The sequence below is a fragment of the Coffea eugenioides genome, chromosome 9 (genome assembly GCF_003713205.1).
Source record: "Coffea eugenioides isolate CCC68of chromosome 9, Ceug_1.0, whole genome shotgun sequence".
Lineage (NCBI taxonomy): Eukaryota > Viridiplantae > Streptophyta > Magnoliopsida > Gentianales > Rubiaceae > Coffea > Coffea eugenioides.
In genome coordinates this window covers 23,460,507-23,472,305 of record NC_040043.1, presented here as the reverse complement: position 1 = coordinate 23,472,305, position 11,799 = coordinate 23,460,507, and the positions used below count along the sequence as shown (strand labels likewise).

General features: G+C 43.7%; 1 protein-coding gene across 1 annotated transcript; it reads right to left on the bottom strand.

The window, feature by feature from the left end:
* Nucleotides 1–9,371: 9,371 nt before the first annotated feature.
* Nucleotides 9,372–10,720, bottom strand: LOC113783608 (ribosomal protein S1, mitochondrial-like). The gene has a single exon (XM_027329791.1). It carries the CDS (start codon nucleotides 10,093–10,095, stop codon nucleotides 9,547–9,549), a length of 549 nt encoding a protein of 182 aa, XP_027185592.1. The 5' UTR covers nucleotides 10,096–10,720; the 3' UTR covers nucleotides 9,372–9,546.
* Nucleotides 10,721–11,799: the final 1,079 nt, after the last annotated feature.

Below are 11,799 nucleotides of genomic sequence, written 5' to 3'. Positions count from 1 at the left end.
TACTTCTTAGAATAGGAAGCGCTAAGGAAGAGACCCAAGCACTCAAGATTCTGCTCTGACTGAGAAAGGGAGGCCGAAGAAAGCTGAAGCCATTTTTCTCAGCATCCTCCTTTTCTGGGTCCTGTTGAGCTTGGACTGCTGGCAAGTACTTCTCTTCTTAGGCTAGCTAGTCAGTAAGGTAGACGTAGTTGGCAAGGCTTTCGGGCCTTAGTAGCTTATGAGTCAGAAGCTTCTTCTATAGAAGAGAAAACAGCCAAAGACCAAACGTCTCCTTTTCTTTGAAGAAAGCGAAGCGAGATCCTTCTTTTAATCTGATAAGACCTTTCACTCATTCACCTACGTCGTAATTTCAGAGGTCTCGGTCTTTGGGTTAGCAGTTTCGGAAAGAGTTGTTAGAGCCATACCTCTCACTATACCGGCAGAGGAATTTTGAAGAAAGCTATAAATCAGATAATTAGAAGCTAGGCCAAAGGGGGCAGACGCAGTAGTTGAGTCTAGGGTTACGCTTGAATAGGGCGCGGTAACAAGCTAGGCGAGCTGAGGCAAGAACAAGAAGCGGTTCAAAGCAAGCCTGACGGAAATGAGGCCAAGTAAGCCGAGGAGAACGAAGAAAGCCTGAATCTTCCCTATCTCCAGGTAGGGCAGAACAGAAGCCCAAAAAGACAGATAAGCCAGGCAAAGCTAAAGAGGGTTCATAGCCGGGTTCCAACTGACTTGAAGCAGAATGTTCAAAAGAAGAAAAACCTTAAACAGCCGGCCTCACACAGAAGAGGGTAGATGAAGAGAGGTAAGCCGGAAGCTGAACACCAACCCATTTGAGCAGACTGTAATCAGCAGAATCGGAAGACGAAGACTACGCATTCTTCTCTCGACGGCGACGCTTTTGCCGCAGCTGATTCAGCTACTTCTTTTTACGCTTTTAGCTTAAACGAATGTCTTTTCACACTAGAATGACCAGAAAGATAAGAAAAGAAACTTGAGCTCTGGGTGTAATTACCAGCTTTTGATCCCCTTCTCTAAATACTCAAATCAACTCCTGCTTTTTTCCTTGCAGCTTCTTCTGCTATTAATTCAAATACATCAATTTCCGCTTCTGCAGCTCCAGCTTTTAGCCCTTTTCCGGCTTTGGACCCCAATCCCTAGTCCAGGGTACTAAACAATTTCAAGAAAGAGAAGCAATTACAGCTCTTCTTTAAGACTCAAATCTATAAAGAAACTTATCAGCAAGCTAAGCTACCTTCTTTCTTGCGGGTGTAAGCACAGAGAAAGAAAGTTTAGCCCCAGAAAAGCCATCTTTAGCCGAAGAAAGTCTGACAGCATACGAGAAGACCTCACCCCAAGATCTCAGCTTCTTCTCTTTAGCGGAGAGAAAGAGCACCTTCTTGTACAACCCTAACGAGAAGAGGAAGAGAAAGAACAAGAAAAGAAGAAAGAGTGAAATAAGAAATGAGATTGAACAAAAGATTAAAAACTGTCGACCACCCGCAATTAGAGCTCTTCGGGAATGGGAGCGGTCTAATACCCTACGAGGAAGCAAGCGAGATAGTTGTTTCATGCTTTCCGGACGTGTAAATGAGTTCAATCTGGGTACAAGGAGGGGTAAGCAAGAGGAGCGAGAACTCTTCTTTCTGGGATGTGAGACGTAGCGGTAATAGTGAGTTCTGTAGCTAACTGACTTTCACTCAACTTTCTCAGGGGTGTAGCGGATTAGATGAAGCTAGGCGTCTTTCTTGCGGGTCCGGACGCGAAGTAGTTCTTTTCTAGCTTTTTTCACTTCCTATCTTGTAAGCAATTTCAAATCGTCGAATCAGAAAATCGACTTTGAAAGTCTGTAACCGGTAGACTCAACTATTGACTAGGCAGCAGCTTTGACGGCAGATTGATCTTCAAGCGATTACAGTACTGCTCTTCTTGAAAGAAGGTCAGATGAGGGCGGTTCGGTTGCCTCAATCGCAAGGACTTTTTCCAGTCCGGCGGTAGGTTTCGAGTTCAAGAGCATTAGTCAACCTCGTAGCAAGAAACTAGAACATTTCTTTTCTTTCAAGTCAGAAGAGGCTCCTCCCACACCACAAGACAAGGATGGCTAAACTCGCCGCTGGAATGGTTGAATCTCAGGGCCCCCAGCTCAAAGCTTTCAAATCCTTAGAACGAGACAGTCACCGGGTGGCTCCTTCCTTCCTTGAAGGCTGAACTTCTCAATAGGCTTTTCACAGGATTAGATGCTCTTGCTGAATTGTGCCACTGAATCAGATGATGTGGTCAGAGGTGCCCCTTCATCTTGGTATCGAGGAACCGCCCTTGACGACTTATGCCGCTTCATCTTCTGGTGAAAGAGAGTCCGCTGTAAGGGAAGATTCTGTTCTATCCTAATCTTCCGCTGTAGCTTAAGAGGCTTCAGCAGATGAGACCACTTTTGCCTCTGAGTCAGGTGCTGTGGTATTTGATACAGTGGAACCAGACGAGATCTCATTTTTGACCCGTTGCCAAACAAAGAAGAACCCGCAGCGGTACCCTTCATTGATTCAGTCCCACCCCTTTCATATTCAATTCATTGAGACCTCCTTCACTCTTTAGATGAGATCTCTGAAGATGCCAATCTTCTCATTTAATAATAAAGAGAGACTTGACTCGAATGAAGGGAGAAAAATGAGAGTCTTGAAGAGTTTGATACCCGTCTGCGTTCTCTCTTTCTAACTAGAAGAGTTAGCCTAGCCAAGAGCTAGCTTCTCCTGGAAAAGAAAAAGGCAAGATTGGCCTAGAGAATAGAACAGGCCTTTCAGCAAGAAGAATCTATCTGCTTGTAAATTCATAGCTACTCTTTCTTTAGGTGACACGGACCTCACAAGCAGTTCCCAGCCTGTATTTAGATTAGATAGTGGCAGATAGTTGAAGGCTCTAATCGGGAAATCCCTCTTCAAGCCTTTAACCGTTCATATAGAGTTCATCTTCCTTCCTCCAACTCTCTCAATCCTTCCGTTTGTGTAAGCTACTTGTTTAAGTTTGTGTTGTATACCCCACTCATATGTTTGACAGGGTCTTTTCAGTTAATCCAGTTTTTGTCTTCATACCCTATGATGGCAGATGCTTGAATAGTAATGGAAAAGCTTGGAGTCAAGGAAGATTCCGAGAAAGGAGTGAGTGAAGATAGCCATAGCTATAGTCAAAGTGGATAGATGCCTATCACACCACTAGGATCAGTCAGAGTCTCGGATGATGGAAAGACAGGGTCCGGAAACTTCCAATTCTATAAGCTGGGGAAGAGCCCTAACTAGGAGGCTTCTAGCTTACCATCTATAGTAGGCCTCGAAACCTTTCCATCTTCTTCAAATGCCATCCATCAGAAAGGGGAGCCTGAAGTAGGAGTCCCGGAAGAGGAATCAACAACGGAAGGTGAAACCGGCTGATGGCATCGAAGAAGGCAATGAAAGAGGTGCAGAAAGCAGGCCATCTGAAGGAGGAGTACCAGTGGATAGAGAAGGCAATTACAGTTCCACTATCGGGCATGAAGCCTTGACTTTAGAAAGAAGACGTCTCTCTTTTTCCACTCAGGTAAGTGAGATTATTAACTACTGGTATGACTCCAAAAGCTAGAAATTCTATGTTTTTCGGGTAAGGGACAGCTAGAATGAACTGGACCCAATGAAACCAACCTCTCTGGAGGGGAAAGAGAAAGTGAAGGAAGCTAGCAGGATGCTGGGTTTGGGTCAGGTGTTCAACGATCTCTTTGACTGCTTGATCATATTGGGTATTTGCAACTAATAGCGCATCGGGGGTATCTACCACGATAACGTTGTGCAAACCTAATACAGTGGTCAGTTTGCCTTTATTATCGTTGAATACATAATTGTTATGCGCATGATACCATAGGGTTTCTCCCTGGGAGGCATTCCCATTGTCATCTTTTTCAGCAAGTTGTTGTATGGCAGACCAGGAGCCTATGTCGTGCCAGTCAAAGGCTGCTTTGATTACTTTGAATTTAGTTGTGTTGCGCATTATAGTCAGCTTCAAGCTTCCGGCAACCTCTTATCCCGGAAATTCATTCCGTCTCAAATCATCTGCTTTCGCCGCAAGACTATAATTCTCAATATCGCAGCTCGACGAATTAAGAATAGAAATCCTAGCGAGAGTAGCGTATTGTATTGAATCGGTTCGTTTGCTAGTTGAAGTTCCTTTATCCAGGTTAGGAAAGAAAGGGGCAACGTACGAATTGAAAGTAAGTACGCCATTAAGTGCCTCCGCCCCTAGAGTAAGTGCCCGTATCTAGTTTAGGCAGCTAGCCGCGCTTACGCCCTTATAGCCGTAGTCCTGTTAAGAAGCCAGTTCCGTAGTCCCAAAAAAACAACGCAAGAAAGGGAGCGCATTGAGTCACCTGAGATGCTATCTAGACTCGGGCCAGGCGCGTCAGCCACTGTCCCCACAGGTTACAAAGCAGAAAAGGAAGCAAGGGAAAGAGTTGACTTCTTCCTCTTGAGCGCAGGATAGCCACTGACTCTTCCGATTAATTAAGATATAGGACAAGCCAAAGCCAACGCGTCAAAGTCAAGTCAGGTTCAGCAATCGACGTAACTGGTTCAAATACTAGAAGCTAGGTCATAGAAGGAGTGTAGTAACCGACCTCTACCCCGAAAGAAGGAGTTTTCTATGAAGACAGGACTTGAAAGAAGAGTAGGCTTTTGCTTTAACAATGAAGTGAAAGGGGCATAGCCTTAATGTTAGCGGGTCTGCTTTCTTTACCTCTCTTTTCATGGGGTCATCCATAAAGGAAAGGAGAGAAGATTAGGGTCCAAGCTTCCTCCAGATGTGCATGGTTGCTGAGGCAAATTAGTCCCTACATATGGATAAGCTCAATTTTAGGGTTTTGTATATGGTTGCAGATTCTAACTTGCCTGGCCATTGCCCTCAATACAGGTTGGCGCGACTGCGGGAGAATTCGGCATTTGGTTATGTCCACTGAGCTTGAGGATGGAGCTAATCCAAGCCAGTGAATTCAGGTTCCTTTCTCTTTATCTTTTAAAAATGAGTATTGAATTTTTGAAGTAAAGAGGGGCTGGAAACGCAGGGTTTTGCGACATGCAAGGGAATGAATTCGGGTCCACAAACCGTGTATGTTCATAGTTGTGGAGCCTCGTATTAGTGGAGATAAAGCGGATAAAGTAAAGGCCAGGACGGAGAAATTCACAGAGGAGTTGGTCTCGTCCTCTTATCGAGAGTCTAGGTGCACCATTTGTTGATGTGCCTCAAGAATATATTGATACATCATTTCTCACGCGAGGACTTTCATCCGCGGCGAGTGGTGTTTGTATGGCGCTAGGTTTTAGGTTTACTCCCGGTCAGGTTGATTACTTATGGAAGGATTTACAGTTACCTGCAAAGCTTGATAAATTCTCCATTCTTTGTAGTTCTTTAGGTTTATTTTATGCCCCTATGCATGCAGATTTGCTTGAAACTTTTAGCCGACATAGTGCTGGTATGCTTGACGATAATTTTGGATTGAACAAAGTGTTAGTTGAAGTTGTAACAAAATGGGATGGTGTGTTTGGACGTTTCTTTGTTCTGGTCTGCTTGGGAGTAGGTTGTACTGTGTGGTACGCCAAGGATAAGAACCCGATACCGAAGTCGGGGGCATTCACTCCTTTGGATTCATATGATGATTTCTTTAATTTGGATTATATTCCTACTTTTTACCCCTTTAAAAAAGCTAACATTTCTTGAAACACGGGACATTACAGCTATAGTAGAGTCAACCTTTTCCAATGAACAACCTTTTGTTGAGATTTCGATCCCAGCAAGCGGACCAGTGCTTAAGGCTGTTAATTTAGGGGTGATGCTCGCTTTCTTTCTTTGGCTAAGGTTGCCTTGACCAGATGGTGCCAAACCGTTTAGAATGAACCGTATCCAAAGATCCATTTACCCAAACGGTATGCGAAACGAGGAAATTGGCCGTAGTAGGCCTAGTTTGACTCTATCGCCAGACAAGCAGGGGCGGTTCAATCGATCTATCTACGTAAGGGTAGCTCATTCAATCTCCCTCGGGGGAGAGGCTTCTTGCCCAGTCCCGAAGTGCTTAATCTGGGTTGATCGATCCTGTCGCATCTTAAGTTTGATCGATTTTGCTGTTTTTGTCTTTCTGTGCCATCTTCAGGCGATCCAATATCGAGTGGGGTACTTTCGCCGCTACTCCTTTACTCCTACCGTGGCAATTAGCCCGTAAGGGAAGATCCCCGCTTTCTGTGCTGTGAGATATGTCCATAAAATCCCTGCTCGTATCTTAATTCGTCTTACTATTCTTTTTCTCGAAAGAAAGGCATTCTTGCAAAGAATCGAAGAGTATCTGTAAAGGGACCGGCTTCCCAGAAAGTGGAATGCCCTAGGACTGGATTCATCCCCATATGGAACTGGGGGAGGGATTCCCTGAAACCAGAGCAAGAACCTAAAGAAAACAAGTGAAAAGGCGCATCTCTCTAAGCCAAGATCGTCTGCTCCTCAGCAATTGATCCGAAAAGTGCCACAGCTGCTTCTTAGGCGAGCGAAGTGACCTCCGTGGGAAGAAAGAAGCTAATAGAGTCATAGAAGATCTCGAAAGAGGCGAATTGCCAGAAAGTTTCTCAAATCCGATCCTTGCATCATCTGATCTCGACCGGGTTAACTCCTAAATGAAGGCAGTGAGCATCGAATAAGCCAATTGAGACTATCGTCTGTTTACAGCAAATCAAGATTAGATGGACAAAGAGAGCTTCAGTCAACACAGTCCTAGAAGCTCCATTCATGCCCACTTCTATTCCTAAGAGCCCATCATTCTACTCAAAAGAGGACGGAGGCTACTTTCGGGACATTGGTTGCAGCGATTTGTAGACCAATAGCAAAAGCAGCAACGATTCGATGCTCTCAAGCAGACGGCTTCCTTCCTCTGGTTTTCTGCTCTAAGCGGCTAGGAGAGCTATTGGGAAGTTCTTTCTAAAGAAAGTCTTCTCTTTTAGGTAACTATCAATATCATAAGAGAAGAAAGCACTACTTCTTTCTTGCTGCTTTTATTTTATCTTCATCTATTCCATTATTCTTCACTTACTAAAGTCAAAGTAGTAATTCAATTAGCAATTGAGTTCTGATCAAACATGTGCTGTCTTCTATTCCGATGTATTTGCTACAGGTATTGACCCCTCCTAGGTAGGTTTTGACTTTGCTTGGGAGGATGTTCAATCGATTTTTGTGGGATCGTGGTGATGATAAGCGAATACATTGGAAGTCCTGGGATGATCTTTGCTACCCGTTAGAGGAAGGAAGATTGGCCATTTAGAGACCGCGTGTTTCAAGAAAGATCCATCGCTGAAGCCTGAAAAGGTGACCGCCAAGCCTCCATCTAATCAGGTTTCGAAGCAAATTTATGTGCCGAAGCAGAGTGAGGTTCCAAAGTCAGATACTTCAATTAAGATTAATGAGGGTAAGCAGGTGGTGAATGTGGAATCTGTGAGATCCCATGAGTGCTACTAAATGGCACGTTAGAACCCCCTCCTCGCACTCTAAGAAAAAAGTCAATACAGGTGCCGCTTCTTCTCCTTAATCGTAAATAGCTTCTCTTGATCGGGTTGACGAGCTTACCCTCCCTGAAGTTTCACCATCCTCATCGAAATCTCTATAAAAACCAGCATCCGTGAAATACGCCTCCTCCACTTCAAAGGGATTACTGACCGCATCAATGTGTACGGGCGTATTTCCCAACAGCGCCTTAACACACTGATAATAGCTTGAAGACACAGCTTTAAAGTGCTGCGTCCAAGGTCGCCCCAAAAGCAAGTGATACGGAGGATGAGAATCTATCACATGGACTTTTACCCGGCTTTTCAAAGTCCCCACACGGACTTCTATGAACATAAAGCCTTCACTTTCTAACTCATCCGCCCTTCCACTTTAACTTCCACTTCTTGAGCTGACCCAGCCTGAGTAAAGGCCATTAAGGCCCCTAGGTAAGACATAAAGTAGAACGAGATGAACTCTAAGTTCTAAATCCATAGTCAAAGGAGAATTTTCTTATCCAGATAAGTACGTAGAGTGAAAAAGGAAAAAGCTCTACGTGCTTAGAAGGTTGTTCAATTACATGGCTGGCTTTTGGGAGATAGACTTGCACAGAAAGCTATCCGTTCCAGGAGAAAAAGTAGCTCGAGCAGGAGTTTATTAACAGCTGAAAAACAGAAGACTGGGGCCTTTTACAAAAAGTCTGGGGCAACCCTCGGGTGAGAAGTGAGAGCTGCTTGAAGTCATTGAAGTCACTAGTCTTACTAAAGCTAAAGAAGGAACTCCGAGTGAAGAAGAAGAAAATGACCCTCGGGAGTCAATCGCTTCCTTAAGCCCGGAAAATCCAAATAAGAGTAGAGGCCCTATTCCTACTGACGCGCTTACTATAGGAGCGGCAAGTGCCTTTACTCAACTAATGAAAGAAAAGCAATTCTTTTTTTCCCGAGCGAACGGTCGATTCAAAAAGGAGTTGCATGCATACTTATATATATATTCTATATATTGATGCCCTCCGGGACTCCGCTTTCGGGGGCGGGGGACGCATTGTGAGTGTCATCTAGTGAAGTAGTCTATTTTACCTTTATGGCATTGCCGGATTGGCTTTACAGGGGTTCACTCCAAGACTCATGGGGTACTACTACTCCTTATTCGATAGAGGGCATTAGGGCCTTTGTTCATAGTCATTTCTTAGTGTAATTACTTACGAGATTCATTAAGAGAAAGGAAGAGAAGAAAAGAAGCTCTCTTGGGGAAGGAAGTCTTTAGCCGCTTTAACTGCTTTCCCTCTCTATAAGAGTTTCCTGTTCGTAAGTTTATAGCGCTTTGTCGAGATGAAGGGAGAAGGTCCAGCTTTACTTATTCCACATTCTTTAGGAATGAAATAATCACCTGTTGATGCGGAAGAAGCGGTCTTAGCTGCTATCTCTTACTTCCCTAGGGGAGGAAAAAAGAAGCTCTTCTTCCCGGAAAAAATGCTTGAATGAGTTGAATTGGTAGAAGGCGACAGAGGCGAGAGCCTGCTTTACCGAGAACTAGTCTTTTGCATCATCAGATGCTTATAGAGCACTTATGTCACTGAATTGTCTGCCTTAGAGGATAGACCTCTTGTTTCTGCCTAAAAACATACTTAGCATATTTGATTAATAGCTATTAAGCTAGTTTGAACTCGAATAGGAGACTCTAATAAGAGTCGGGTTCTCTTCCATCCCCGATGTCAATTGATTAGGTTCCACTACTGGGATTCCTCCCCACTCTTAGCTCCCGAAGTACATAATGATATGAAAAAAGCATATCCTACTGCTTCCAAGTCAGAAGCAGCAAGTGGAAAAAAGAGTTCCAGACTCTCTACAAAAGAATGGATTAAGGTGATAGAGTGTTATCTCTAGAGGCTAGGCTTCGTACTTCAAAGTAGTGCTCTTTTTTTTTCTCGTGAGCTGATTTCGCTCATATCAAGTTCTTGTTTGATCTGCCGCTGTTAGAGCACCACCATACTCATCTTTTTGGGGTTAATGCTCTCAATGATGAATTGATAATTATTCAATTTCTTTTTTTTTTTAAATGACGTCTTGGAAGAAAAGCAAAGAACCCTGCGATGGCTACTGAATAACCTCCTTTTATTTTCTTAAAAATAAAGCCTTTGACCTTTGTATTCTTTCGCCAAATCTTGTTGATTTCAATCCAAGCTCGTTTTTGTCTGAATCTTCGTGGAAGAAGAAGAAGGGGTTCACCAGCCACTAGATCTGTGGATCCCACCAAATCATTAAACCTGGCGGCTGCTCGCTCTTTGATCCGTGATTCCCTGGCCACTAGATCGATGAAGAATCTCTCCAAAATCCGCTTTTTGATCAGTGATTCCCTGGCCACTAGATGGAGTAATTCCACCGTATTCTCAAACCTGGTGGCTCGGTTGATTTTCACTCCTGTAAGCTCATCTTGCATACAAATTCTGGGGGTCCCAAGTCCTGTATCTACCAAGAACATTTCTTCCCTTAAGCGTACAACTTCAGATTGTAAGGCCTTTCCACTACATAAGAAAAAACTGGAATTAGATCTTGGAAATGATCGACTCAAATAGATGCTCATCATAAGCTTTTTTTCCTCCTCTTCTTGTTCTATTGATCAGAAGCATCCAGCAGCGCCACGCCAGTAGAAAGAGCCAAGCTACTAAGCTAAGGAAGAACCAATAAAATGAAAGGGCGTAAGATTCTTCTTTTTACGATATTTCGAGTTGAGCTTGAAACTCGGAGCGGTACCCGCTCAAAGGAAAAGAAAGGCGCTTGGTAGACACCACTTCTTTTGAATCTTTGGCTGATTCAAGGAATGGATGAACTGTTCTCTAATCTCCGGATATCCGGTTGTAATTCACATTACGAAGGGACTGATAGAACCAGCTCTCCTACCAAGGCCTACGATGAGATATGCCGGTTAAGTACCAATAGTAAGAGAGGCTAAGTTCAGTGTAAAGCGGGTTAAGGAATCAGATTTCCATTCTTTTTTCTATAGTTCCAATGTCAAATCTTTAGGCTATCAAGCATCATATCACGCGAGACAAAAGCAGCACCCCTTTTGGGTTTATGTTGATCTGAACTTCTGAGTCTTCCTATCGTTCTAGGGAAAGAAAAGGCATTACAATAGTAGTGGTTGGTGAGCATCAAGGCAAGGTTGAGTGAAGGAATACAAGAATTTAGCCAAGGACAAGCACTCGGGAAAAATCTCTTAGCAGAAGGGGGATGCCCCTTAATTAAGCAAAGAACACACCGAAGCTATACAGATTGGAAAAAGCTCCTCATGAATTGCTTGTGAAATGCGGCTGAGCACGTGCAGGTTATACACTTTCCCGAAGCGGTAAATTCAAAAATAAGATAAGAGATGTTAGCATTAGCGGAAGATTGATACTATAGCCCACTATCAAGCGGTTGAGGATCTACCACTCAAGAGATGATATGCTTACCCGTGAAGACGAAAGTTTACCGTGTTGGCTAATCCGGTCTCAAAAGACGCCCTATTATCCCTATTTTCATGCAGCCACTAGTTTCCCCACAGGGAAGCCTCATTTAAATTAAGCATCACAAAAGCAATCGGATGTTGATCTTCCATACGGATCTAAGCTCTCTTCCCCCTGCAACGAAGTTCAGTTCCAAGTGCAGCAAGGAAAGAGGCCTATATAAGCTATTAATTGTCCTACCGAGACAGTAGATATATGCTTAAGGAAGAGTCCCTGAGAAAGAAAGCAGTTCTTATGGACGTTAACTTTCTGACCAGACTGATGTTCATACGCCAATAAAACATCCATAACGAGGCGCAAAGACCTTCGTGAAGCTCCCAAAAAAATTATGACATCATCAGCATATGCGAGATGAGTAATTGTTGGACAACCTCGTGGTACTTGAAAGCCAACAAAAGCACGCTGATTAGGCAACTGGTTTAAAGACCGAGACAAATACTCAGCACACAAAATAAACAAGCTCGGTGAAAGCGGGTCTCCTTGCCGTAGTCCTCTAGAAGACTTGAAGAAGCCTTGTGGAGATCCATTTATGATTACTGAGAACCAGCAGTTGGAAATTAACCGCCATATCATATCAATCCAGACCTCAGAAAAACCAAATGCACGAAGAACCTTTGTTAAAAAAAACCAAGAAACTCGATCATAGGCTTTCGCCATGTCGAGCTTAAGGGCAATGTTCCCCCCACGCTTCTTGTTACCCATCCCTGTGATCAACTCTTGCGCCATTAAAAAATTATCTGATATCAGTCTCCCCTTCACAAAACCACTCTGTTGAGGAGATATCA

Bases quoted from the DNA above. Each gene is read 5' to 3' on its own strand.
- LOC113783608 (XM_027329791.1), bottom strand. From the start codon at position 10,095: ATGATGAGCATCTATTTGAGTCGATCATTTCCAAGATCTAATTCCAGT.